The 27,217-nt window shown below is 52.6% G+C and overlaps 3 protein-coding genes across 5 annotated transcripts; all 3 read right to left on the bottom strand.

The window, feature by feature from the left end:
- Positions 1-277: 277 nt before the first annotated feature.
- Positions 278-7,701, bottom strand: tbc1d10b (TBC1 domain family, member 10b). The gene is made up of 10 exons (XM_003964951.3): positions 7,270-7,701; positions 5,612-6,610; positions 5,019-5,118; positions 4,811-4,918; positions 4,421-4,527; positions 4,233-4,347; positions 4,096-4,161; positions 3,807-3,996; positions 3,571-3,725; positions 278-3,466 (listed from the first exon to the last, which is right to left on the bottom strand). Exons 2-10 carry the CDS (start codon positions 6,589-6,591, stop codon positions 2,579-2,581), a joined length of 2,709 nt encoding a protein of 902 aa, XP_003965000.2. The 5' UTR covers positions 6,592-6,610; positions 7,270-7,701; the 3' UTR covers positions 278-2,578.
- A 783-nt stretch (positions 7,702-8,484) lies between these two features.
- On the bottom strand, positions 8,485-13,401 carry hsd3b7 (hydroxy-delta-5-steroid dehydrogenase, 3 beta- and steroid delta-isomerase). Its single transcript, XM_003964952.3, has 6 exons — positions 13,143-13,401; positions 11,978-12,133; positions 10,793-10,901; positions 10,140-10,239; positions 9,893-10,055; positions 8,485-9,250 (listed from the first exon to the last, which is right to left on the bottom strand). The coding sequence occupies exons 1-6, from the start codon at positions 13,300-13,302 to the stop codon at positions 8,838-8,840; spliced, it is 1,101 nt and encodes a 366-aa protein (XP_003965001.2). The 5' UTR covers positions 13,303-13,401; the 3' UTR covers positions 8,485-8,837.
- Positions 13,402-14,387: 986 nt separating this feature from the next.
- setd1a (SET domain containing 1A, histone lysine methyltransferase) lies at positions 14,388-26,843 on the bottom strand. Of its 3 annotated transcripts, none has more exons than XM_029836265.1 (21): positions 26,770-26,843; positions 25,645-25,789; positions 25,461-25,559; positions 25,111-25,381; positions 24,836-24,999; positions 24,507-24,748; positions 22,662-24,378; positions 21,561-22,538; positions 21,297-21,464; positions 20,944-21,028; positions 20,725-20,867; positions 20,438-20,471; positions 20,182-20,347; positions 20,022-20,062; positions 18,521-19,764; positions 18,027-18,381; positions 17,733-17,914; positions 16,480-16,590; positions 16,253-16,372; positions 16,012-16,149; positions 14,388-15,930 (listed from the first exon to the last, which is right to left on the bottom strand). In XM_029836265.1, the coding sequence occupies exons 2-21, from the start codon at positions 25,780-25,782 to the stop codon at positions 15,757-15,759; spliced, it is 6,570 nt and encodes a 2,189-aa protein (XP_029692125.1). In that variant the 5' UTR covers positions 25,783-25,789; positions 26,770-26,843; the 3' UTR covers positions 14,388-15,756. The 3 variants fall into 3 exon arrangements, with proteins under 3 accessions (XP_029692125.1, XP_029692124.1, XP_029692126.1); XM_029836264.1 differs by having other exon boundaries at positions 26,630-26,814; XM_029836266.1 differs by having other exon boundaries at positions 24,869-24,999; positions 26,630-26,814.
- Between the last annotated feature and the right edge of the window lie 374 nt (positions 26,844-27,217).

Below are 27,217 nucleotides of genomic sequence, written 5' to 3'. Positions count from 1 at the left end.
AGACCTCATCAAGAGCTAAAAGCTACATTTTCTGCCACCCCCCCCCCCCACGATGACAACAGGTTCATGTGCAGAACATATTCTAAAAGTTCCCTTCTGTTATTTCACCTGCGTGTGGGGGGAGGAAGTGGAGAAGGGACATTTAACACTAACCTCAGGTCGCTGCTTCAACCGCCCCCCCCCCCCCCTTAAACTTTCATCGCAGAGCATTTTGAATCATTTTAAATCAAAATACCTGGTTCTATGCAGACGTGTATCCAGACAAGAGGAGGCGTGATGATTTAATATATTACGGTTTATTATTCATCACAAATGTCATCAATTAAATACATCAGTTGTAAATCTTAAGGAATGAATTCAATCCGCTATGATTTTATCTCACTTTTGCCAGAGTGACATGTAAACTTAACACAGGAGACGTGACAGCATGAAGTGGGGGGGCACAATCTGCAGGAGTGGAGCGGATGCAAACATAATCAAAAGTGTCACCATGGAAACGCACAGAGAGCCTGAAGACGTCCGTGTGCTCGCAGGTCAAGTGCTCGTTCCTCTGATGGGGGGGGGGGGGTCCTCCTCACGAGCGTGTTGCTCTGAGGATGTGGGGCGTGACGGCGTGTTTGTTGGGGGGGGGGGGGCGAGACCCTCCGCAGCACCCTTCGCACCGCGGCGACAATCCCTCCGCCACGCCGCCACATCAGGAGCCAGAATTTGCATAGATGCGTTCACGTCCCCGGTAACGCCGAGGCTGCGGCGCCCAGAGCACACGGCCGGTTCGGGCCGGTTCTGAGCGGCAGCCAGCACTGGGTCGAGTCAGGTGGACCCACGAGGGTGGAGGCCAGGTGGGCTACGAACACACAGGTCCGTCTCCTCCCCAACAACAGTACGGCTCAGGAGATTCTGTTGGACATCAGCGCCACCAATCGGGCTTTTACATCAACTACTGGGGACGATTCATTCTATACTGACGCGATTCAGTGCAGTTAAATGTGTGTGTGAATATTTTACAGTACAGAACACCGAGCGTGAGGATTTTAGGGGATTAGTCCGAGAATTTAAAACACGACTTGAGTGAGAGACGCAACGAAGAGCTCAGCTTCATCAAAGCTCCCAAAATAAACAAAAGAATCACCTCATGATGTATTATTGTAGTTTCATTTAAGACTTTAAACTCCCAAATCTACCGTGCGAGTCCCACATCCTCCCCGAGCCGGCGCCCGACTAATACTGCAGTTCTGAGCCTTCGGTTGGCCGAACCAAAAACACGGGTGACCTTGAATAAAGACGTCGACGGGCCGCGTTAAAGCACAGCACGAAGAAAGGAAGCTCAACATAAAGCCGTAAATGACCTCCCTGCGACTACGCGGCGAGTAGCCGACCATCGTTCCAGTCAACCAGGTGTGTGATAGAAAAATATTCAGATCCAAAATAAAGAATAATTCAATAATATACTATATCTGATTAAATTAACCACTTTGTACATAAATATATAAGAGCATGAAGGTTAAGGATGAGCGGTTAATGCTACATTGGCGCCTCCGGTCGGGGTCCTTCTGCAGCCCGACCCCCTGAGGGCGGCGGCCGACATCACGGCGCCCGCTGACAAAAATCACGAGTGCAAAAACAAATTACGTCCTTCATTCTCCGAAGTCACATTCTCGCGGCTGAACGGGACCCGCGCTGAAGTTTTGGCTAAGTCAGGTGCATGTTCGGGATTTTGTTCGTGAGGAAAGTTAACGTCGTTTGGTCTGCGCGGACTCGGGCGCCGCCACTTTCCAGCCTCTCGAGTTCGATTCTGCGAAAAGGAAAAAAAATAAAAAATAAAAAAGGAACAAACACGCAAAAAAAAGTGAAATGCTAAAGCGCTCCCTGCGTGTCGGCGCCGGAGACGCGGGCGCCGACACCTGATGTCCACTCAAGGGTGGATTTTCTCCCCGTTTTGCTTGCGGATCTCCAGAAATTTCCCTCCGAGGGAGAGAAATGAGGCGAGGACAGAGCCGGAACACGTGACACTAAGCTACCAAGGCACACGCACACAACATTTAGCGCCACAATAAATACCACCCTCGGCGTGAGGGCGCCATCTGGCTCGGCTCCGCAATTAAACGTTTTTTTTTTTTCCAGGATGGGACATTTGGAGTGCTAACGGGATCCTATGGACTGGAGATTTTTATTTACATGCTCTGTGGCAACAAAACTATTTTTTTTTTTTTTTACTTAAACTCTTCAGCCAATGTTCTTCAAACTGCCATCAATCGGATTAAAATAATAAAAAAAGGTAATTAAAAAACTAAAAAAAACAAAAACAAAACGTAAAAGGCTGTAACCTGGAATCCAGATTCACGGCCGGCGCTCCAGTTGAAAAAGGAAATTTGTCCCATTTTTGCTGACAAAGCGTGGAGGGATGAGCAAAAAGCCCCCCAGGTGCCACTAAAGCCCCCGCCCAGCGTCCACCAGGCCCGGGAACACAAGGGTGATGATGAAAGGAGCCGCCCATCTCTCTCTCCACGGGGGTTCTGTTGCTTTCTTGACCTCTTTTGTTCAGTCTTCCTTTTCATGATCCTGGACGTGAGGAGGAGATCTAGGCCGACTCTTTGGCCGCCGCCGCGCCGTTCTTGTCCTCGGTTTCTCCTCCCCCTCCCTTGTCCTTCTTCTTCCCCCCTTTCTTCTTCTCCTTTTCCAGCCTCTCCTTCTCTTTCTTCAGCCGCTCCTTCTCTGCCTTTTCCTTTTCTTTCTTTTCCTTCAGTTTTTTCTTGTCGTCCTCCTTCTCCTTTTTCTTGTCCTCTTTGCTCTTCTTCTTCTTCTTCCCCTCTTCCTCTCCCGCGGGGGCGTCGGCCACTGGGGCTGCGTCTCTTTCGGGGTGCGGAAGCGGGGGCAGGGGGGCGTTGTTGGCGGTGGGCGAGGGGATGGTGGGGGTGATCTGCTCCGAGACGATCTTCGGGGACGGGCTGAGAGCGCCGGCCGGCGCCGCCGCCGCAGGCTGACCTTCCGCGGGCGCAGGGGGCCCCTGTGAAGGAGCAGCCGCAGTCCAAATCAACGGGCTCTGAGGTGCCGGCGCCCTCTGGCCCGCCGCTGGAGGAATGGGTGGTTTCTGGCCGGGGCCTCGCGCCTGGTTGGGCGTCATGGCCGGCGGCGACTGCTGCATTCTGGCCTCCATTCCCGACGGCCCCGAGAAGGAGCTCTTTTTCTGGATCAGAAAAGGAGCCTTGGATTTGCGGAACCCGGGGAGGGAGAGGAGGCTGGAGGAGCTCCTGAGGGGCCCGGGGGGAGGCACCGAGCTTCCCAGGAAAGAGAAGCTGCCGCCGGAGCTGATGGCGGCCGCTCGGCGCTTGCACTCGTAGACGGCTCTCGTACCATGAAGGCGGCGGCCCGGCTGGTGCGTCAGCTCCCCCCTGGACTCCCTCCACTTCCTCACCTGGACGGTGCACTCCCTCTCTATGAGCGCCTCGGTCACGGGGAGCATGATAATCTGGACAAGACAGACAGAGGAAGTGAAGACCGGGCCGGGAAAAAGTGACTCACAGCTGGAAAAAAAGCGGTTCCGTTTACGATCAAAAAGAGGAAAAGACGTACTTCCTGCACCAGCACCTCCTCTCTGATGGAGTCAGGTGAAATGTTCCTCAGACGCTCCATGGTCTCATACATGCCCTGCACCTCCCGGAGTTTGTCTACAGAGCCGAGCATCTGTTTGAGCAGCACCAGGCCCACGCGGAAGACGATCTTCACCCCTACGATCACGGCCAATCGGCAGGTTACCTTTCAAAACCTGGACATGTCGGGTCTATTTGGCCGTAGCCTCAGGGTGGTACCTTCACAGAAGAACATGTCCCACACGCGCAGCACGCAGGCCCACGGCAACGTGCGCGAGAAGATGCACATGAACCACTCGGTCATGTAGAGAATCGGGTCGATCTTAAACTTCTTCAGGTGGCGGTAGGCCATGGGACACGTGCGTCGCAGCAGAGAGAAAAAGATCTCACCGTCCAGCTGGATGGCTTCCTGTCGGGGTGGGGGGGGGGGACGAGTCAACAAGGCAAAGAAAAGGGTGAAAACTGTAAGGAAAAGGTGCGTGGAGGCCAGACGTGGGCGGGTGCTCACCAGCCCTGCGCTGTAGTAGCCGGGGAGGTACTTCTCACAGATCTGAACGAGGCACCAGAAGGCTTGCTGTGGGACAGACAGGTGTTAGAACAGGCTCGCTCGGCTCCGCGGGACCGGGAGGAGCGGACCGGCCTCACCTCTGCAGGCATGTGCATGAGCAGCACCGCAGCCACTGGCGCCTGAGCCTGGCAGTAGCCTTCGTCCGGCCGGTAGATGGTGTAGGCCTTCAGGATCCGGAACAGATCCTGTTGCCTGCAGGGGCGGGACGATTAGCCCGTTGCTTTTCCATGCGTCTCTACGTACAGCATTTTAATGGCGGCATTACCCGTGGCCTCCACGGGCAGCAAACATCTCGTGGAAGGGGAACTGTCGGTGAAGATCCTTCTCTATGATGTCCAGCCACTTTGCTTCTCCCGGCTCTCTTTCCAGCTCCTGCAACGAGGAGAGCAAAACCAGCTTTGACCTGGATGTGCGGAGCCCTCAAGAGGGCCTTGTGAACTCATGGCAGGGGAGGGCAGACCCCCCCCTGGTGTCGACACATTGTCTGGGACCAGACAACATGGATTACTGGTGCAGTTAAGAGGCTTAACATGCCCGTCGGCACCCCTGGAGCGGGAAACTGCCCCGTTCAGCAACATTATAAATGGGCCCATAATGTTGTGGTTAAAACCCAGCAGTGAAGCCCTAACCCACAGAGACACCATGGCAACGATACCTCGAACTTCCCGGGGTTGGCCTCGAGCAGCTCCTGGCTGTTGGACAGCAGCTGCCAGGCTCTGGATCTGAGAGAAGATGGGATCCCCTTCCGGCACCGTAACTTCACCTGCAGAAGCCGAATAAAAGGGCGAGTTTAGCTGCGAGGCGGCGAGCGGCCCAGTGGGCGCAGCGTCGGGCCAAATGAGCGGCGCAGCGTCGGCCATTACTTTCTGAAAGCGATGCTTGATCCATTTATCCCAGTGGCGGAACATGTCGAGCCATTTCACTTCCCTCTGTCTGGCAACTTCGACTCTGGTTTCCTTTTCACTGCAAGAGTAACAACAGTCACCTTAGCAACGCTACGGCGAGCGGCTCCAGGGCGCCATATCAGCGGCGCTGATCGGGATGAGCTGCCGACCCCACCGCCACTCAATCGCTAACATGTTTGTTATTCAACGGCCGGAGAACAAATTACTCATCAAAAGCAGCAAATTCCGAGATGAGAGCGTCACAAAAGAGTCACAAAAGAAATAACAACTCCCAGCATTCTGTGGGTTAGACCACAGGGGAGGAAAGGATGGACGGATATGTTTAGAACAACAAAGCGTAGGAGGGCAGGAAAACTGCTCGGCTAAAAAAAAAAGAAAAAAAAAAAAGAGGAAGCTGCCATTGAAACGACTCTTTTGACCCCTGGAAACTGGAAACGCAACAATTTCTGCTGTACAAATAAAGCCGCCTTTCTCTACGTTTCAGGTTTGAACCCAGAACCTCCCGGTGACCTGAGACGATCCCACGTGTCCGACTGGTGGCGGGTGCTCACCTGCTGTCGCTGTACTGGCTCCCCCCCAGGAAGCCGTATCTGTCGGTGCGTCTGACGGTCAGGCCGTTGATCTCCGAGTCGGAGCCGATGGAGCTGCCGTCGTCGCCGAGGCCGGACAGAGACTCCAGCGTCCCGGACATCAGGCTGGCCGACTCCAGGTAGCTCAGGGTGTCAGGGGCGGGCCGGGGGTTGGGGTTGGGGAGCGGTACAGAATAGGCCGGCTCGTGGATCAGCGGGATGGTGGGGCTGGGCTGCTCGGCTCTGGTGGGGGTGAGGGGCAGCTCTGCCTTCCTCGCCTCGTTGGGAGTGTCAGACGGTGGAGGCAGCTGGGTTTGGGGCTGCTGTGCTTGTTCGAGCGGTCGAGGTTTCCCCTCTTCAGCGGCGTCGGAGGAATCCAGGGATCCAGATGTGGGATTGGAAGTATTAATCACTTGGGGTTGGCCCGCTGGAAGCTGCCCAACATCCACACCAGCTCTTGGATTGTGGGTAACGTGCACGTCAGGGTAGAGATTAGGCCCCGACTTGAACTCGGGAGACGTGGGTCGCTCCTCGCTCTGATGGGATGCAGCACTTGCCAGCAAGGGGGTCTCCGTTTCAGCCATCCAGGGCGCCGCCCTCGCTGGCTCAGCGGGCTCCATCTCCCGCTTAATTACATGAGCTCTGGGTTCTGGATCCTTCCCCGACGCCTCCCTTTGGGACGCGGGGTCATGTCCCAGAAATGTCACTGGAGTGTCAGAAGGGAGGGCGGGGGGGGCTGAAACCGGCTGAAGACTCAAAGACACGTCCCCTGCACGTGCTGCTGGAGTGTCGGCGGCGTTGTCGTTGCACAGGGAAGACTTGGCGATGGAGTTCTCCCCGGGAGACTCCGGAGCAGAGACGTTGGGAGCAGGGAGAGGCGGCGAGGATGGAGGGATGGATGGAGCGGCACGAGGATCACCCGGAGCAGGGCCTGATGTGGTCAGGGCGGAGAGTTCAGCCATGATTTCACTCTTGTTTCTCCTTTACAAATGGAAAGAAAAAAATGAAGTGAGATTCAGCCGTCGCCATGGATACTATTCTTTGTATTTGAGATCCACGTACAAAGCTGCAGTTTGGGGTTTGGAATTGAAAACGTGAGGGTCTCACTGCCCGAGACATGTCAAACAATGTCTCAAGCATGAACAAGGGTGCCAATTAAAATAATTAATAAAAGGCTGTTGTGATGCCGAGCAAACCCTCCAGTCAAACTGAGAACCACAAAGTTCAAAGCTGCGGTGTTCCAACCCGATGATATGAGCTAAACACCGGATGTAGTTCTGCTGCCTGCACTTATTTCGCGAACGTATTTGGCATCAAGAGGTGAGCAGTGATCCAAAGTGATCCAGCACTCCTGCAGCCGGATCAGGACGGTTCCACGGTTATTCGGCTCCAGGCTAGCGGCTAACAACGCGGGCTACTTTGTTGTCACATCCTCCCTTGAGGCCTCTCCCAAAGCGACCCAACTTCCCGATTCAGCGCACAGTAGCGATGGTTTCCTGATGGCCGGCATTAGTCGTCAGCACCCTCCCTCCCTCCCTTCCTCCGTCCCCCCGTCCCCGACCAGGCCGTGGCCGAGCCGCGTCCACGGCCTGGTCCACCCCGTGGCCCCGGTCAACTACACCTTAAAACTCTGAACTCACCCGGCGTGTCACGACGATCCTTCCGCCTGGGGAGCCAGGTGGTGCCTATTCGCTCCTCTCCCCGCCACAGCTCCGGTTTAAAAACCTCCTCCGTGGACTGAAAACACGAAATGCTGAAGCGTGCGACGACCCGGGGGAGAGCACGTCCCGTAATCGGTAGGCTAGCTAGCTAAAGCTGCAAACGAGCTACTTTAGCTTATTTAAGCCTAACCTACCTGCTAGCATTAGCTGTCTGGCTAAGTGTCTCGATTATCGGCTGGACGTGCAGCTCTGCTGCGGCCGCTGTCGCCGACTTTGAAACGACCCCCTAACCCACACTCTTCCACCCGAAACAAAAGCTACTTTCTTTGTTTAATTTGGCCCACCACGGCAGCGGGGGCACATCCAGCAGCCGCAGCCTGCATTTCCTATTGACAGCTGCGTGCGCGTTCTCGCCAAGGCAGCCGGTCGCGCGCACGCTCCGTTAGAGAGGACGCAAAAATAACGCGTGAATTCAAAAATCAGACTAAAACAGTGCAAAAACAAAGGATACCCCCCCCTTCCCTGTGGTTTCAGATGTTATATGTAAGAATAGGTTCGTAATTAACTACAAACAATGCCGTTGTTTAGGATAAAATGTATTTATTTTCACACAAATGTGTCATTAACAATCTCGAGCCATCCGTTTATTTCGACCAGTAGGTGGCGCAATTCCGTAGCGTGACTTTTTGAAGCTGTGCAGAGAGATTCAGAGCCAGTGCAGTAAATCAGGCAGCGCACAGTCGCATTGGATGCTGAACAGTCCCCACAATAGAACCAGCAGTTGTAAATAACTGCACTGGTTCCCCGTTTTTCCTTAGGCTGGGATGGAAGCCATCAGGCACCAGCAGACTTGGATGTGGGCCCAAGTTTCTTCAGTGTTTGGAGTTCGAGAAGGGGTGACAAAGGGTGTTTTCGGAGCTCATGAGTCAGGGTTTTTTCTTTTACATGGTGCTATCCGGGCGCGTTGCCACAGTTTCAAGGGAAATACCCCTGATGACATATAAGGACAGGGGTAGCCTCTTTGGTCTGCGGTTAATCTAGTACGGTCATATTCTCCGTGGATACCGAGACGTACACAAAACAATGATCACACACACTCTGGTTGGGTCTCCAGGACTTCTAAATATTGACTGTGGTGAATCTGGAACATTCCAATGAGTTCTGAGAGGAGGAAAAAAAAAAGCTTTTCTCTGATTCAAGTGGAATATAGCTCTTTATTAAAAACATAGACCAAAACAAGACCATTTCGGAGAGTTTCCTTATAAACATATTATCTAGAATTATGCAAAAATAGATATAAATTAGTACAACAGCCATAGTGAGTGTGTGTGAACGTGTGTTAACATCTGTCAAGCATGTGTGACGCGCTGAAACAAAAGGATCCGTAATAACGAGAAATCAAACAAACGCTTTGATTTGTTCTTTGATTTGAGCATCAAAGACGCAGCGGCGTTTAACCCTAAATATCTCTGCCCGTTTATTGAACACCGGAGGACAGATTCGTCCTTCATTTGTCCTTGGTCCGTCCTCCTCGGAGGCTTCTCGTGTCAGAGGCCTTTGTCTTTACCCTCAGCGAACGATTCGACCCATTCCTGCGTGCGCGCTTTGCACTGGTCCCAGCTGTACAGCGGGCGGTACTGGAAGTGACGCAAGGCTTTGTCCGTGCTCACCGTGAAGGAGGTGCTCACGGTGGCGTAGGTGTAGCGGTTCAGCAGCGGCGTGAAGGCGTAGACGGGGCTCAGTATCCAGCGCAGGATGTCGTTGACAATGGCGAGGAACCACAGGATCAGCAGGGGGATGCGGAGCCTCCGGAAGTTGAAGGTGGACAGGAACTGCATGTTGAAGTCCTCGTAGCTTTTGTAAGGTGATTCGTCGTAGCAGTAGAAGGCTTCGCCGCCCAGCGTCTCCGGGCGCTCCCTCAGAGCCCGGGCTGCCAGGATGTGCATCCACGCCACATTTCCTGAAAGCAGGAGGACGGAGGTCGTGAGAGGGGGCGAAAGCTTCCCTGCAACACAAACAGTTCTACACAAAAGAGCCCGAGGGAGGAGAGCGTCAGGAAAACCTGACGTAACCTCTGGCCCAGCACATGCCCAGAGATGAATAAAGCCGGGCGTGTTCGTTGCCTCACACTGACGCGGCAGCGAGTCGCCACAACACGCCACAACCACCTCGCCGCAATCGTCTGGTCCACTTGTAATAGCCCCTGTTTACGCCTTACGTTCTGCTCCGCAGACATTTGGCATTAACGCTGAGACTCTCGAGCCGCAGACTAACTTTAATGCAGCACGAAGTTCACCAAGTAAACAACAACAGGGCGGCAACAGCGTGGCAAAAGGCCATGTTAATCCAGCTGTCGTACTGGTCTGTGAATCATCTCTGAATCGTGTCAAGAGCTGTTTTGTCAATGTAACAGGAAGTTGTTGGTGCGTGATAACGCCGCTTCTGCTTTTGGTCCTTCCGGGTGTTTCTGGAGGTGGAGAGGGGTGATGACAACGGTAGCGAAGGGTGTTCGGAAGCGCCAGCAGATAATGCAAGGTGGAAGGGCTGCAGATGTGATCTGAGGGGGGGGGGGGGTCAGAGGTCAGAGGTGCCTCCTTTTTACCTGCGTAGACGCGTCCGTGCTCGATGTGCTCCGGGACACCTTGGATGACCAGGCCTCCCCTCTGGACGCACTGCTTGTAGAAGTTCCTGATGAGCTCATCCCCGTCGCCGTAGACGCCCGTCGGCCGCAGAGCGCACGTGTACATGCGCTTACCGCCGTGGACCTGGACAGGAAACAAACGCTCTAAATTCAGATGCCAGGTTACATTCCGCCGCTGCGTCTCTCCCCCGGTGGACGAGCCGGTTACCTCGGTGCCGTTGGCTCGCAGCACCATCTGCTCCGCCTGGGCTTTGGTGAGGGGGTAGGCCATGCTGTGGCAGACGGCGTAAGGCGTGTCCTCGTTGCCCCTGAGGAGTCAAACGGTCAGAGGAATAAACGGAGGAGTTTTAGTTTACAAGGAGATTCTGCAGCCACTTTTCCGAGAAGGAATGTTTGAATTAGCCAAGGTACGCAGAGGAAAAAACCGGGGAGGAGGAGAGGCGGGAGAGGGCTCAAAACGGTCCTTTAAGGAGAGAAATTTGCTTGAATATCAAACAATTAAATGGTCGAACAAACACGAGATGAGCCCAAATGTAAAAGCTGGTCTTAATGACATCTGAAATCATCCCACTTCCTGCTGAAAGCAGCACTTGGCCTGATTTTTTCCGTGCACAGCTCTGACTCATGCAGTCTGCTCCAGTCCTCCTTGATTGGACGGTCGCCCCTCAACAGAGGGCTGAATTGTTTCAAAATAAAAGGCAGAGTGCTTATCTGCAATTACGGAATGTTGGGAGGAGGCTTAAGAACGATAATAACAATAATAAATCACATTTGCTCTCTAAAACTCCCCCGCTGATGATTCCAACACAGCTGCACGCGGCGGACGTGAACTGTGGGGTCAGAGGTCAAGCGCAGGTTCACCTGATGAAGTGATCCTTGTTGTCGTTGGGGCCGACCACGTGCATGCTGCTCGTGTAGATCAGGGTCGGGACGCCGCACTCCACGCAGGCCCTGAGGACGTTCTCCGTTCCTGTGGAAGCACATAACTGTTGTTAGGAGCTAGAGGACGTCTGCCTGGACACACGGGACAGGAACCTGGCCCGAAAGAGGAGATTAAGACCACACCCCCCCCCCCATCTGCTCTCAATTTTCATTTAATTTTGTTTGACATTAAAATCTCTCCTGAACGCGGATTTAGAAGGACCCCAGCGGCTTACGGGACGGGAGCCTGCGGACAGATGGAGGAGACGCCTTGGATTCCTGTGATATTTCTCAACTGGAGCCATTTTGACTCAACCGCGCTCTTCAAATGACCATGACTGGCCACATTTTCCACTTGAGATTTGGAGACTTGGAGCCTCTGAATCGCATTCAGACGTGACATTTCTCTGTCCATAAAAGGGATCGACTATAGGGGAAAAGGGGCGAGGCGGCTGTGACGGCACCACACTGCAGCTGACTCTGACAGCTGGCTGATGGCGTAAACACCTTCCGCCCCGTTGCTGAATCACATGGCGCCAGGACAGACGCTCGCCAGTTGTGTTCCTTTGTTTCTCCTCTGCCAGCAGTCCTGGAGTTAAAGCAGGCAGAGGAGAATCGAAGGCGTCCTCGTCTGAGATGGTAATTATGGTCTATTACTGTAGCCCCAATGCTACGTTTGCATACGCGCAAGCACGTACAGGCTGGAGTGAGACAAACACACATCTGTCCCTTTAATGGGCCAACTAACATGTAATTACAGGTTATTACTAAAGGGAGGGAGGTGCTGTTTCATTACCAAATACCTGCAGTTTGAGATGAGCCTCAATGCTGGTGTCTAACACCAAATCAGCCATATTTATAGACAAGATCTGCTTCTAAATCTCAAATCAATTCAAGGACATTGAGATTTTAATTGTGTTTTCATTTCAGGAACCCTCTCTTCCACAGATGTCCCTTTGATGTTACGCAACAGCGTCCTGCAAAATGTAAACCACCAGCTGATAGAAGTCCTTGAAACTCCCCCACAGCTGCAGCTTGTTTCCTCCGGTCTGTGGCATCCCGGATGTGAGTGAGGTTTCCTCGCCATCCCTGACATTTTCCCGGACAGCTCTGCGGGAGTCTCACCATTGATATTGACGGAGTAGATGAGGGAGTCCGGGATTTTGTGCCAAACGTCCACCAAGCTGGCCGTGTGGATGATGACGTCAACGCCGCGGGAGGCCTCCAGCACGCCGCTGTAGTCCGTGATGTCCCCCTGAATGACCTCCACCTTTGTTTTCTCTGAGGGGGACAGAATGTCCATCAAAACAAGTCTTCCTGAAAAGGGGCAGATTTCCTCACAAGTTACACATTAGCTTCTAAAATGGATCACTCAGTAGGTCTCAGAAAAGAACAACTCGACATATAGGCACAGGTCCTTCCTGTGCCTATATGTCGAGTTGTTCTTGTCCACAAAGGTCGTTCTTGTGTTGATTATCTCGGCTCTTCTCAGTGCTGATAACAAGGACCCACCCAGAAATGTAAAGGAGCTGGACTTTTGAACAAGTTAAAGAACGACCAGGCTCGGTGGCAACGTGACCAAAGGCAGAGGCTCATCTGCATCCTAAAACCCTTTATTCCGGGGCTTTCGCCACAGGCAGCCGATACGGATCTCTCCAGTTCCTGGTCTCTCCCTGGTCCTCAAATTGCGCAGCAACAATAACCATTGAAAGCCGAACAAAGCAGTTTTCCACCGAGGCTTCGGCTGCGGCCCCATTCCTGACGGGACAACAATGCTGTTGTTCTTGGTCACCTTATTTCCATAAAAGAAATTGTGTCTGGCTGAAAAGGAATGTTTTTCTTTTCCCTTCATTACTAAATAAAATAAAACAACGGAAAACACGCCCATGCTCAGGCCGGATAAGTGAGAGGTTATAAGATCTACCCTGCTGCAGGATATATAAGGGAGTCGCCTATCCTGGTTACAGCTGTCCTCTCTGCAGAATGACCCACAAACCACGGGGGAAACCAATGTCACACTTTTTTTCCTTCCCCAAGCAGATGTCAGCTAAAAAACAGAGTTCAGAATAGTGCACTGGGTTTGTTCTAAAACAGCAAAATATCCAGGAATTAGACTGAAACCTCAAAGCAGAGTATAATTAACATATATCGGAATTTAAATTACTTTCTGGGGGCGGGGGAGCCATCTATTCGATCATAATATATGTGACCAGCGACTCTCCTGAGATTATAAACGTGTTGTGGATGGATTAAAGTGGTCATGAAGGCAACATCCGGAGGTTCTTCTCACCTGTGCTGAGTTCGTTCATCCGCGGATCGGGGGATTTGTCGAAGACCCGAATCTCCGTCAGTTTGTCCTCCTTCTCCAGCAAAAGCCGGACCAGGTGCTTTCCCAGGAAGCCCGAACCTCCGGTGATGAGGTAGACGAGACCCGGACGGTTGTCAGACATGCTGCGGCGCTGCGGTTCGAAGCTGCTCTCACGGAAACGCTGCCGTCGGGACTCGCTCGGAGGGCCCTGAACGCAGCACGACAGACTCGCTGCAACTGCAGCAGCAGCCGAGCGATGCGGCTCTTATATGTGCGTGGGACGCGCGTAACGCCCACGTCACACCGTAAAAAAACCCGACCCAAGTCCATATAAAATTTGTGAATGTTGATCATGGGAAAAGACAAGTATGAAAAGAAAAGGAGAAATTAGAACAAACTGAAGTTCTTTGAGTCACTAATCTTTGTGGAGGCTAAAAATGCTTCTCTGCTTGAGGCGAGTCTTTTATTTAGAAAAAGAAGAACCGAACATCTGCACATATGCAGCTGCACTGGAAACTGCAGAAAATAAGAGCCGAACCAAAGATTTAGACTAAGACTCGAGAAAGGAACACCCGAAGAACCAGTTATCAAACCCTGATAATAACCTTGAAATGTTGTTTGCTTCAATATTTTTCCAAGAAAATAATCTTCCTATTTACACAAAGTATTAGTGTTGCGAAATTTGCTGCATCTGGTTTCACCAGCTAGTTTTCTGCCCGTCAGAAATACCCCCCGCTGGGTGGCATCAAAATATTGAGATAATCTCCAGGACCGCCAAAGCAGCCCCCGTTTTAAAGGTGAGAATCTTTAATAAAATAAGCCGTGTCACAATATAACAGGCTGCAGGGGACACCAGCAGGTCATCCAGAGCGAATTTCAACACACTCCAGCTGGGTCTGTCTGAGGTTTCTTCCTGTTACTCACTTTTCAGAGCTGATTTGCTCTTATACCGCACATTTACCGGCACCAACCGACCATTAACAGCATCAACAGCAACATCTCTTTGATATGTGACAGACAGAACTTTGAGGGTGGGTGCAAATGACAGAAATCTGTCAGGTTTTCGGACACCGGTCTGTTTCACAAGGCAGGAAAAGGTGCACAGACGTAACACACCCTCTGCAACTGAGGAAATCGCTTTTTTTCTCCTTCCTGCCGAAGCGCCGCTCAGGGTTTCTAGTGACGTTCGCGAGACGCAGGCGAAGAAAAAAGGGTTCTTTTTTTTTATTTAAAAAATATTTTAATGCACCATTAATAAAGGGTTCAACTCATTAATACAAGAGAAATATTGCAAATAATATTAAAATAACCAAATTAAAAGGAGAAAACAATAAAAAATAAATGAATGGAAGGTATGTACAGGTTTCCTCCTCATGGAGAAAGGAAAAAGAACAACATATTTACAGCTGAAATCAGTGTGTTTCTACGAGAAACAAACACCTCTACAATATTTACACGTACGCTCTATTTTTTTTCCTTTCATCTTTTTGTCCTGTATTAAAAAAGGGTCAGTTTGTAATGAAAAGGCTTTTCACTACAACATCAACGACGACAACGGAAATGAAAAATAACCCAACACATCTTACACATTTCCAAGGGAGAGGGGACAAAAACAAAAACCCACCCAGAGGTCGGAAATGAACGTTAAACTTTGGACGGCTCACAGAGGCGACACGAGGGGCATAAAAACGGCAAACCGCCCGCAGCCAATCACAGCCCTTCCTGCCACACAGCAAACATTAGAACGACGGCGTTGGGGGAGGGGCCACGTGTTCTGCAAGCGCGGGCGGGAAACAGGGTCTTTGTTGAACTAAAACCCAAAAGAAGGTGTTTCTTAAAACAGAGCAACAGCGGTTGTTTCTACCCACCTGTGGGAGTCGGGGCCGGGAAAAGAACTCGGACTATCTCGGAGAAAGCGAAGAAGGAGCGGCCGATCGCCGACGGACGCCACCCGAAAGGAACAAACGTCGGTCGTCCCGGATGAAAAATCGGGCGCTCGCGTAAAAAAACAAAAAAAACCCCAACATTTATCTACACACGAACGCATCTTCACGCTGGGGTAAAACAGGTCGTAGGAATTCCCTCTCAGGTTGGGGGCGGAGCCGTGGGGGCGCGGCGGGAAATCGGGGGTCGGCGAATTCCGCGCGAGAAAGGCGGCGAGCCACCGCGAGAGTCGGGGTAGAACAGAACAGAACAGAACTCACACGAGGAAGTGCCGCATGGCCCGAAGGAGCCGACGGTGGCCGCCGGCGTGTTTAAAAACCCTGAATTTCTCCGTTATTCCTGTGCGTTGCCGATGTGCGGATGTTCGTGTTTGGCCGAGCGGGATGTGGAGCAGGATGTTTATCTGTCGTTTGTGTTTTCTGTGCCTTCGTTTACACGCCGACACAGGTTTGACTCCTGCTGGAATGCATTACCTCTGTGTCTGAGAGAATAGGCCACGCCCCCTCCGAGTTTTCTTGCACGACAGTCAACGCAACCCTTCCGAGAAAGGTTAAAAAAAAAAAAAAACGTGTGTCAAAGTGCAAACGTGTGTTTCTGTGTAACGGGGGGGGTTGGGTTGTGGGGGGGGGTATCTGGGGCCGGATGTAACGTTCTAGTTCAACGTTCCTCGGCAGTTCTCCGTTCCACACAGGCACGGGATCTTGTTCTCCTCCAGAGGGAACTTGTAGTCGTAGGTGATTTCTTCATTGACGGCGATGGCCTGCTTCGAGTAGATCACGATCTTCTTCTGGGACTCTATCGTGATCACCTTGGCGTAACAGTTGGGCTGGAAGAACAAACCAAAGGGACACGGGTGAGCGGCGGTCGGCGGGGGCGGGGCTAGAGGGGGCGAGAGGGGGTCACTCACGGTGCAGCAGTGGTTGATGAACCGCGCCAGGTTGCCACACTTGGTGGCGTCTATAATGGTGTCGTGGTCCACTCGGAACAAGTAGCTGCTGCCGATGCCCTGCTGCGCGTAGCGCTTCTCGCGGTTGTCCGCCACCATCTGGTCACGTGACACACAAACACCGGTTTGAGCACCGGGAGCCTCTGGGCGCAGGCGCTACACAAGAACGGGGGGGGGCGGGGGGGGGGGGGGGGGGCGGTACCTGTCTGATGTTCTGACCCACGTACTCGATGACCATTTCGTCAGCTGCGATGGGCTCCATGGCGAAAAGGCCCCACTCGTGGATCCTGCTGCGACCGAACCGCAGCTTCTTCTTCCGGAACTAGAAAAAAAGAAAAAGAAAAAAAGGGCAGACGTGTAAAGAAAGACACGAGGAACCTTTTTAATCAGCGTATAAAAACTTTAGAGTGGGGCTTCAACGGCCTCTACCTTCAGTTGATTTAGCTTCAGCAGGTCAGAGTCCATGACGGCCGTGGTTCCAATGACCGTGAGGAGGCGGCGCTGCTCCGACCGTCTCTCCGATAACACCCGATTGGCTCCCTGACAAGACACAGAGGGCAAAGGCTCTTATCAAAGCGTTATCGCGTGGCCTTCAACTACAGAAGAGTCGTGAAACGGCGTTGACCTTGACGTCCAGCGGCCACGTGTGAGGTGGGGGCTGAAGGGCAAAGCAGTTAGTGGGAAGTGGGGCAGAAAAAGAGAAGGAGGAAGAAGGCGGCGACGCTCTCGGTGCATCAAGACTTTCTTAAACGCTCCTCAATCCTCTGTTTGACACAATGACCTGCCCCTAATCAGACAGACAGACGCCGGTGTTGACCTTTGTCCCCCAGGACAGAGGTCGACAGGTCGACAGCACCACTCGCTCCCGAACTCCAACTCCACCGGTTAAAGACGCCTCACGCTGGAGACGCGTTCGAGGCTCCAGCTCAAGGTGGGAGAGATCAGGACAACTGTTAAATCCACCAACGAGGCAGAATCCCGTTGCCTCCGATCTGAAAATAGGATCCCGCACAAGTGGGAACACATGACGGCGGAATAAAAGCAGCAGCTGTTTGCAAACGGGCCCAATGTCTCGTGTTCCCACCGCCACCTCACAATGATGCAACCACGGACGGACCTTCTGGATTGAGTGGGTCCAACAGAATCCACATGGACCGATTAGAGAGACAGTTCAGTTGGAACTATCCTTCAGTGCTTTTCCTGCTCATAACTTTAATGCACACAATTCTGACGCGTAGAATGTGTAACCCTGCTAAATATAACGGCCCATACTTCCCCTCCGCAGCACGCCGCTGCATGAGCGCCGAGGCTAAAATTAACTAATCCACCTCCGACGCTTCATTTCAGCTGAATGAGAAGAACGACGGAGAGAATTCCACCGTGGACCAGGAGTGACAGATGTTCTTGTTGTTAGGAAAAGCCGTATCACTGCTCCACACCTCAACTTTCCTGTGGAAACTTACAAATCGGCCAAGTATTGAGACACTCCTGCGGTTAATTCCCGCCAACTCTTATCCATGGAAATGTCAAACCGCTGCTCAGCAACCCGTCAGGGTGGCGTTGCCAGCGTAACTCTGGCGGAGGTCATCTGGGAAGTTTCCACACTTTCCCTTAAGTTTGTTTTTTAGCAACTCTCCCAATTTTGTCACAGACCCGTTGAATGGGAAAGTGGCCGCTCTTACCGAGGTGTCGACGTTCTCCACCTCTCGTATGACCTGCTCGGGCAGGTCCAGGTCCAGGTAGACGTCCTTCTCCTTGCGACTGATGGCGTAGTAGCCCTCGCTCCTGGCACACCCGGTGACGTGCTCCCGGAGCTGCCCGCCGCCGTTCTTCTTCTTACGCCGAGGGTTGGGCAAGTTGGTCAGTGGAGCCCGGAGGTCAAGGGAAAGAGCGACACAAAACCTGGCACCTGGACTCATGATCCAGCACACAATGAATTCAATACAGGGCATGGAGGTGGCGCGTGTGAAGGATATCAGTGTGGTTGACCCAGTGGGTGTCGTTGAGCCAGTCGGAGGTGTGGTCGTCTTGCAGCAGCTTTTCGTACGTCCTCTTCAGCAGCATCAGGTCTTCGCCATCCAGCCCCGAGTTCCAGATGTCGTACAGGATGGTCATCTCCTCGAACTCGCTGCGGCTGTCGTACTTCAGAGCCGGCGGTTGAGGTGCCGGGACGGGTTTGGGCCACCTGTGGGCCGTCGTTAGCCCCGCCTCCTGCAGGAAGAGGCGTTCGCTCTTCCTCAGCTCTTCCACTGCCTCGTCCTCTGTGTCCGTGCTGGTCAGCTCTCCAGACTCCAGCTCTTCGACGTCGACATCTTCCTCCAAATCGGAGTCCTGCACAGGAGCAGAGGAGCAGCACCGTCACAAAGTCGCTTTAGAGAGTGACAACATTTAGGTGTGTGTATATTTCATGATTCAGTGTAAACACCAATGCCGATACATACGACATGCCAAACCAAACTCTCCCGCCCACCTGTAGTTTCCGTTTCGCCTGCTTCTTGACCTGTGTTTCTTTCTGTTTTTTCGGGTGGACCTCCAGGTTTTCTTTATCTTTTCTTCTCCGCTTTTTGCTGATGTCCTTTTCAAGCTCCAAATCCCTGCCAGCTGCGCTCTTCTTCGAGGACGGAGGGAGAGGGGTGTCCTCGGCCTCACACAGCACCCCTGCTGTAGGCAGGTATTCTGCTTCTCCTCTCGATGGTACCGCCTCACCGATGACCTCCTCTGGTGCTTCGAGCACACCAGAAATAGTGTTGAGGTCTGCTGGGAGCAACACAGAGTCTTTGGCGGACGTCCTTTTGGTGCCGGAGGGCGTCGTGGGAACTGGGGGTTTGCAGTAGTTGTGCTCCATGAGGACAATTACACCCTCAGGACTGACGACCGAAGCGAGTGACTCTGGTGAGAAGAGACTCTCTTCCATCTTCTGCTCCTCGGCCTCGTCCGACGTCTCCGTCTCCTCCGAGTCCCCTGCGTCAGGGTCCATTTTCAAGGCCACGTCAGCCAACACTGACAGATCAGCAGTGGAAGCTGAGGCGAGCTGCAGGAGGCTCGATGCCCCCATTTGCTCTCTGAGTCTCAACCTCTGCTCGCTTTCCTCCTCATCATCTTCCTCCCTGAGGGAGTGACAGGAAGAAGCAGACAAGCTGGTCGTCCGAGGCCGGCCTCTGGACCGTTTGTTGACGGGAGTTGGAAGTGGAGCCTCCTCAAAGGCCATCCTGCACATGGACGCGTGGTCAAGGGGGAGGTTCTGTACAGTGCGGCACACCATAAGAGGAGGAGCAGAAGATCTGCCGGAGTCTTTGCCCGCAGCACGTTTCCCAGAAGCCTTGGCGAGGCTCGTCTGAGGAGAAACAACCTTTTTGGACTCGTCGGCGTTTTGGTTTCGTCCTGGCGAGGGTACAATGAGGGCATTGCCTTCACCTGGTTTGGAAGCAAAGGGAAGGAGCTGAATGCCTTGAGTGGGGCGAACTGGGGGGGCGGGGGATTCTGTGGACCTGCCGGAGGAGAGGGCAGATTCACCCAGAACCTGGGGAGATGGCGACAGAGGCGCTGCTGGCAAAGGCGTTTTACTGTCGTGTTCCGCTGTGGAGAACGAGACCGTCTTCCTGCGTTTCTTAAGAGGGGGGACGAGAACGACGGGGGATGACGGGCGAGGGTACGGTGGCGATGACGGACGCTTGGGAGGTGCTGCCGTCTCTGCTTTACTGGTTTTAGCTTCATCTGTGAGAGAGAGAGAGAGAGAGGGGTGACTCCACCAGAACAGAATGTGATTAACAAAGCAGACCCAAAACAACAGTTGGACTGATGTGGCAGAAAGTGCTCCAGCCAACACAACTCCAAGGGAAATGACTGTTTCTGTTCAGGGTTGGTTGTGTTCACGGTCTCTATAGTGGTGTATTCAGCACGAGACGTATGATAAGACTCTGTGGTATATAAAATCATTTGTGAATTGTAGTCAATAAAGTCGTAAGACTGACCTGTTTTGAGCCGAGCCAGAGAGCCCGAGGACAGCTTTTCTCTGAGGGGAAGAAAGAACAAGAAAAAAAAGCACTGAAACAGCAATAAAGACTCCAAAACGGTATGAGATGGTTTAACTCAGCTGGAATAAAAACACCAGACCCAATTAGAACCACATACCTGTCAGTCGTGCTGTCCATAGTCGACTCATCCATACTGTCCACACTATCAGCTCTCTCTCCTTCCTCTTCATCTTCAGACGATGAAGAGGATGAGGACTCTGATGAGGAAGAGCCCTCAGAAGAGGAAGAGAGGCTCTCGTCATCGCTTTCAGCACTGAGGGCATCTATTAAAAAATGAAACAAAAACGTCCTTATTGACTGCTTTACTGTTACAGGGATTGATAACCATAATAGGATTAGAGGTTTTGATTTACCATCAGAGTCTTTATCACTCCCATCTTCCTCATCCTGCAAACAAGTATAAACAATGTTGTGGTGAACTGGTGCCACCTAGCGGCCAGTGCAGGCAGCAGCAGGATTATGATTCAGAAAGCTTAATTCTCGTTTAACAAAATCCTGCGGCTTTCGTAAGCATATTTAGAAATATTGCTTTTCGAGATACTTAAATGATGGATCAACGTCAAAAATAACTAATAAAAATCCCTCTGAATCTCACATTTATTCATCCTGCTAAACACAAACAAGGACTGTTGTCACACACCTTTTCCGATGAAGAGCCGTCTGATGTTTCCTCGCCCTCGCTGCCAAGCTCCCACGGTTTCCGGCTCCTCGGCTTCTTTTTCCTCCTCTTAATGGCCATTGCCGCTCCACGCCGGTCTGCCTCAGGTATCCTTCCCTCCGCAGCTGGAAAACAGGTCAACGGTTCAGACGATGAACAGGGTGATCTACGATGTGGAATGGTTTATGTTCAGCTCCAAACCTTCATCGTCCTCGTCTGGTGGGGTCGAGGGTCGCGGCCGTTTCATGTCTCCCTCTTCAAGATCCAGAGGCTCTTTCCTTTTCACCTGAAAACCCCCCCAAAGACAGGAGAGCAACGTCAAACGGTCATTCAACAGGATCACACACTTTAAACCCATACAGCAACTGTTATTTATCAACCTTCTAGATCTGTTCCTGCGAGTCAATGAAACAATAAACCATAATTAGAGCGTATTAACACATCTAGTTTTGACGTGAGGTCATTACATTCAGGTGATATCGACTATGCTGAATAAAAACAACACAACTGTAACAGATGTAAAGGCGGAGATGTGGACGCAGGTCAGAAATCACCTTAAATGAGGGTAATCGCAGCGCTCCTCGGAGTGAAAATCCTTCCATCCCACCACTCTTTGCCCAATCCAAAAGAGACATGAGAGGCTCCCGAGGGCGGCTGACCTTTTCCTCTTTCTTCTCATCGTCTCGTAAGGCGGATACTCCCCTGACCATCGTCTGGAAAGGCTGCAGGAACATTTTTAACCATTTTGTTTAACCTGAATGACACAACGACCCCGATACCCTGCACGAGTGCGCCTGTGGGGGGGCTTCCCGCCTCACCTTGGCCTTGGTCTCTTTCCTTTCCCACCACTCGTCAAAAGTTGCAAAGGCAACATTCTCCACCATTTTGCGGTTTAGGTCCCTCTGCATGATGTTCTTCATTTCCTGGATGAGAGCGGCCAGGGCCAACTGCACCGTGGCTTCGTGCGGATTGTCAGCCAGCAGGGGGAGCTCCTCCCCCGGGGCCCTGTATTCACTCCCGTCCTCGGGGAGCATGGTGCCATACCCCGGCGGGGGCATGTAAGAAGTGTAGTGCGGTGGCAGGACATGTGGAGGCCAACCAGTATGGGGAGGTGGGATGCCATGGTGTGGAATGGGTGGTATTTGAGTGTTGTGGGGGTCAGGGTACGGGTAGGGCATGTGAGGAGGCATGTAGCGATGGTCTTGGTCATAATGAGAACCTGCACCGCTTCCCTCTTGGTCCATGTAGGGGTGGTGTGCATGTGGTGGTGGCATAGAGTGCAGATGGTAGGAGGAGTAGTCTGCCGTGGCGGCCTCCCCCGGGCCGGGGGTGTTGTTGGTTGACGACAGCCGCATTTGGTGAAGGCGACTCAGCATGTGGGTCTGCATTTGGAAGGACATGGGAGTCCCACCACTGTACTGGTTCATCAGCTCCATGGAGGAGGCATAGTCGTACATTTGGTGGGGAATTGGAGGGGGATACTCGGGGTGCAGATCCATGTGAGGCAGAGGCGGAATCCCTGGGGGAGGCGGGGGCTGGAGGGAGTAACCGGGCGGGGGCGGAGGGGGCAAATGAGGAGGGTAAGAAGGCATTGCAGGATGCATGGAGGTCCCAAAGTGCTGTGAGGACTCAGAAATGGGTGGAGGTGAGGATGACGGATCCGTTGTCTGGGACGGTACGGCCGCCTGGGACGAAGAGGGCGAGGATCCTGCCGAGGGCTGGTGGCTGGTCGTTATGGCGGTCTCTCCTTCATCGTCCGAGATCTCCATGTCTTCTCCAGAAGAATGAGGGGAGGCCTGAAAGAGCAGAGCACAATCTTTTAACTAAAAAAAAGAAAGGATTACAACGATGTTAATCACCACTGCCACTCAATGTTGAAAAAGAGCCACATTTTAGGCAAATAAAGGGAACCGAGTTACCTGAGTCTTTCCGTTGAACGGTGGCGTGTGCGCTGCTGCCACGCTCGGTGTTTCAACAGCACTGGCCTTTGGAGAATCCTCCTTAGGAGCTACAGATCCAGGGGGGACAGCCTGAGGGTCGGACTCCTCTGGGACATTGGTGGAAAAGGTAGAAGAGGACGCGGCGGCTGCAGTAAGAACAGGTGGACTCTTCCTACCTTCTCCCTCCTTCTTCCCTCGGTGCCCTTCTCTTTCTCTTTCCCCTTTTCGCCTCTGCTCCTTGTCTCCAACTTCTCCTTCTTCGCCGCCAACTTTCTGCTGTCCCGCCCCCTCGCCCGACCCACCCCGTCCCTCTCGGCCATCCCCCCGTGAGCCCCGGAGTCTCTCCTCTCTGCGGTCTTCCTCGTCTTCCTCATCGGAAGCGAGGAAAGAGAATTTAGCCTTTTGTTCTTTTAGGAGCATCTCGATGCGAGAGTCAAGGCTGCCGCTGTGGTAGACGAATGGTAGGCTCTCATTGGTCGAATCGGGCTCTGGGGAGGACGAGTCACGCTGAGCAGGAAGCGGAGAGCTGGAGGAGGAGGGAAGGTGGTGTGGAAGAGAGGTAGAGGAGGGGGAGTTGGAGGAGGAAGCAACAGATGTGTGGGGCGGAGAGGAAGGTGGGGGTGTCTTTGGCGGTGCAGGTGGTGTGCTTGGACGGCGCTTAGGTTTTGTCCACTGCTCGCCGTGGGGCGCGTTGTCTTGGTTGAAGTCCAGCGTCCCGAGTGTGTCGGCTACCGCTGCTGCAATGACTGAGGCTGGTGGGAGAGGAGGCGGGGGCGGGGGAGGCGGGGGCAGAGCGCCGTGCTGACCAGATTTATCAGCGCTTACTGGAGGTAGAGAGCCTCTCTCGGCGGAGTTTGTGCCCCCGACATGGCTCGAAACGTCCAATCCCTGAGGAAGGGCTGGTGCAGGCTCTTTGGAAGATGAGTATGTGGAGTAGGAGGAGGGGGGAGGAGACATGCTGTTGGACGAAGACCGGTAAGAGTTTGAATTGTACCTTGGGTCAGAGCTGTTGGAGTAGTCGCTGTCCCTGTCCCTGTCCCGATCCCTCTCCCTCTCTCTGTCCCGATCCCGGTCCCGGTCTCTGTCGCGGTCTCTGTCCCTGTCGTGGCTGCTTCGCCTGCGGCTGCTGCTGCCGTGGTGGTTGTGAGAGTGGTGGTGGTTCCGATGTCTGTGGTGGCTGTGTTCGCCGGATCGGGAGCCCAAGCTGTCTCGTCGGTAGCCCCTTTCATCCCTGCGATCCGAGTGGTGATGGGAATGATGGGAATGGTACTTAGAGGAAGAGTTTATGTCTTGCTGGTGATGGTAGGACGACCTTCTCGGGCCAATCCCCCCAGAACTGTAGCGCCCCCCAGATTCTCTGTCGCGTTCCCAGTCTCTGTCTGACATAAGGGGCTGGTCGTACTGGTTGGAGAGAGGTGGCGGGGGCATGGGCGAGTGGTGTGTGATGTGTGGCCCAGGGCCTGCAAAGTTAGGGTATGGGGGGAAGCACGGTGGCTCACTGGGACGGTATGATGGGGTGGGTGGGTACATGGGCCGACCTCGGTGATACACCGACGGTTCCTGTGCATCCTCAGAGTAGCGAGACACTTTGTATCCTCCAACTGTGGATGAGACTGCGGAGGATGAGGAGGAGGAAGGTAGCATGTCCTGAGGTGGGTAACCGCTGCCCAAAGTGCTGCTGTTGTAACCAGGATGCCTACAAGACACGCAACAAGTTGTTTTTTTTTAAGCTACCCGTTCAAGGCTCCAAGCGAAATGTGAGAAATATGCTAAAAAACATGCTGAGGAATTATAAACCAATCGCTCTACACTTTAGACATTAACCTGCCACCGGTGTAGCCTGAATCTTGGGAAAAAGGAGTCCCAGATCTGGAGCTGTAAGGTGTTCCTCCACCTCCCTGAGACGAAACGGCGGCGCCTGTAATGGGGGGAGTGGGTGTGTCCAGACGCTGATCGCTGTAACCAGTATCCCCAGAGCAAGGGGTAGCATTTCCTGATGTGAGCGCTTGGACACCTGCTGCCAAAACAGCCAGGTCGCTGGAGAGCCGACGCCGGATATCTGACGACTGCACACGTGAACAGAAGGTTTGAAGGTTTTAGCGGCGGCCTATTTTACTTCAAATGGGATAAAACTTCAGAAAACGGCCAATAACCTGCGATACACCGATTTCGTTGGGGTACAGTACCGTGTCGGACGTTGGCTGCGTCGGGGTCTGGGGCTGGACGCTGTCCGCCAAGGCTTTGCCTCCCAAGGGCACCGTTTGAGGAGTGTATGACCCATTTACTATCAGGTCATAATACTTCTGCCTCTGTTGGCCTGGGTCAAAGAGAGGCAATGAGGAAAATAATGTGTCGTTAATAACGTTTACATACGTTTCACCTCGAGATGATTGGATGGAAACGCAGCAGATTATGAGTGTGAGCTTACCTTTAATATCGAGCTGAGCATGAATGATGTTACCCATGACGGAGGTATTGTGCAGCTGTTTGACCGTGTCCTTGGCACCTCTGGTGCTGGTGAACAACACCCGAGCCAAGCCCAAGTGCTTCTTGGTCTTGGGGTGAAACAAAATTTCCATCTCTTCCACCTCCCCGAACTTGGCACACATGTCTGCCAGGAAAGGCTCTTTAATGTTGTCATTGAGTCGAGCAAATGTCACCTCCTTGAGAGGAATAGGGCCCACGTAAAACTCATCGAGCTGTCAGAAGAGAAATGACGTTAGAAATAAATCCGACAGACGGAAACGGGAGAAAGTACCTCTTCCTGGGGATTCTTACCTTAAATTTTGGCACTGGCAAGGATAATTCTGCATACCTGGACCATAATCTCCGGGGTCTCGGGTCCCGCAAGTCGCCCACGGGAGGAAATCCAGAGTCCTGAAATATTGTAAAAACTGTAGCCCGAGCATTTTGTTTTTGGACGTGAATGTGCCAACTTTAAAGAACGTGGAAATGAGCTTACTGGCACGCTGAAATGCACTCCATCGTATCGGTAGATCTTCTGTGAGACCCGGCGGATGATTGGGTCCTGGACAAGTTTGTAGCTCTTCCACTGCAAACTGACAGCTTTCTGTGTTTCTGCCCCACCGTCTGGATCCATCCTACAACTGGGACCGACAGGGAAACCATCACCCAGGGGTCTCCGGAACCTCGGGCACAACACAGCGCAGCTTGAGAAGACGGCCTGTTTTAGCCAAATATTGATCCCTACTGCTGCTGCGGTGACAGACAAACTCCGGCACATCTGCTAAACTGACTCCACGGTAACCAAACAACGACCTGCGTCACATCACACACGGCACCGCATAAACTTCACCAACCGCTGCCTGTCATTATTGTCTCGGAAGCGCCTAGAAGGAGGAAAATAACCATAATAGCCGCGATGCACGTAGCGTTAGCCAAGATGCTGCGTCTTGTCAAAACAATGAGACGTGTTACGTCACTGGCCAATTAGTTCGGATAGCAACTTGCTAGCTGCACCAGCATAAAACAAACACACCGTTTCCGGGCGCTTCACGATAGCAGCATTTATGCTCCAAACTCGTCCGTGGGGAACATGGAAATCGTTAGGATCACGACCGACAAAGTATAAATACTACAGGCTGTGCACTCCTTTAGCTATTGCAAGTTAACGCACCCGCTGGCTAATGCTAACTAGCAAAAGCATCGCATTAACAGTTGGGGTTCTAATCGTGTTGCCCTTCCGCCCGCGTAAACACCACATATCGGTTCCGTGTGTGTTGTGCGTCATGCGTTGCACACCGACCGACCCGCATAGCTCCAAATTTGCCCACAATTAAACCCCACCGCAACAAAACCTACTGCCCGCTCATCCGAAAGTAGCAGCCCGCCGCTCAAGTGTAGGCAGCTCCAGCCAGGCCCGGGAGACGAACAAGAAAAACACAGGCTCCCTCACAGAAAACACACATCTCCGACTCCGCACTTACGCAAATCCGGCCAGTCAAATCGGTGCCGCTATCATTCCGACACTCCGACGATGCAGTAACGCGCTTTTCCTCCCGTCAAAGCCACTGCTTTCCTTTAGAAATACCTATATTGTTCAGAGAGCCGCCATCGCGTAACCAACCTGAAAACCTCGCCTGTTCTCCATCAGCGTACGCGAATGCAGGCTGCCGTTTCCGATCGGCACTTTCTCCACAAACCCCAACTGGAAATTAAATCCTAACTCTCTGTTTGGCATTTATAAAGTTAAAAATAATGAGGGATAAAGTGTGCTTTAATATGCCGAACGACCGTTTATTAAAGATGTCTTTGTTTTGTATGCTTAAAAAGTACGTTTGAATCTGCGTTTCCCAACCGAATCTAAAGAAAGTACAAATTACGGGCACAGGAACTGACGTTGCGCCCCCTAGAGGTAGAGCGGCGAACTGCATGTTGCAGTCTGCTTCTGTACTTTAGGGCAGACTTTTCTAATATTTTACACAGCATGAAGTAGGCTTAAAACATTTGGAGGTGTGCTAAAAAAAATTAAGTGAAAGAATTAAAGCAATAAACAAGACCCCCTGAAGATTCAA

The sequence above is a fragment of the Takifugu rubripes genome, chromosome 5 (assembly GCF_901000725.2).
Source record: "Takifugu rubripes chromosome 5, fTakRub1.2, whole genome shotgun sequence".
NCBI lineage: Eukaryota > Metazoa > Chordata > Actinopteri > Tetraodontiformes > Tetraodontidae > Takifugu > Takifugu rubripes.
This window is presented reverse-complemented; position numbering and strand designations above follow the sequence as displayed.

What these genes read in the sequence shown, in the direction of transcription:
- tbc1d10b (XM_003964951.3), bottom strand. Translation starts at nt 6,591, where the DNA reads ATGGCTGAACTCTCCGCCCTGACCACATCAGGCCCTGCTCCGGGTGAT. An exon ending in AGCCAGTACAGCGACAGCAG is followed by an intron (nt 5,119 to 5,611) that starts GTGAGCACCCGC and finishes TTACTCTTGCAG; the next exon opens with TGAAAAGGAAACCAGAGTCG. An exon ending in GCTGCCCGTGGAGGCCACGG is followed by an intron (nt 4,348 to 4,420) that starts GTAATGCCGCCA and finishes CCGCCCCTGCAG; the next exon opens with GCAACAGGATCTGTTCCGGA.
- hsd3b7 (XM_003964952.3), bottom strand. Translation starts at nt 13,302, where the DNA reads ATGTCTGACAACCGTCCGGGTCTCGTCTACCTCATCACCGGAGGTTCG. An exon ending in TGCGAGCCAACGGCACCGAG is followed by an intron (nt 10,056 to 10,139) that starts GTAACCGGCTCG and finishes TTTCCTGTCCAG; the next exon opens with GTCCACGGCGGTAAGCGCAT. An exon ending in GCACGGACGCGTCTACGCAG is followed by an intron (nt 9,251 to 9,892) that starts GTAAAAAGGAGG and finishes TCCTGCTTTCAG; the next exon opens with GAAATGTGGCGTGGATGCAC.
- setd1a (XM_029836265.1), bottom strand. Translation starts at nt 25,782, where the DNA reads ATGGATCCAGACGGTGGGGCAGAAACACAGAAAGCTGTCAGTTTGCAG. An exon ending in TGCTCAGCTCGATATTAAAG is followed by an intron (nt 25,000 to 25,110) that starts GTAAGCTCACAC and finishes TCTTTGACCCAG; the next exon opens with GCCAACAGAGGCAGAAGTAT. An exon ending in ACCAGACGAGGACGATGAAG is followed by an intron (nt 20,868 to 20,943) that starts GTTTGGAGCTGA and finishes CCTGTTTTCCAG; the next exon opens with CTGCGGAGGGAAGGATACCT.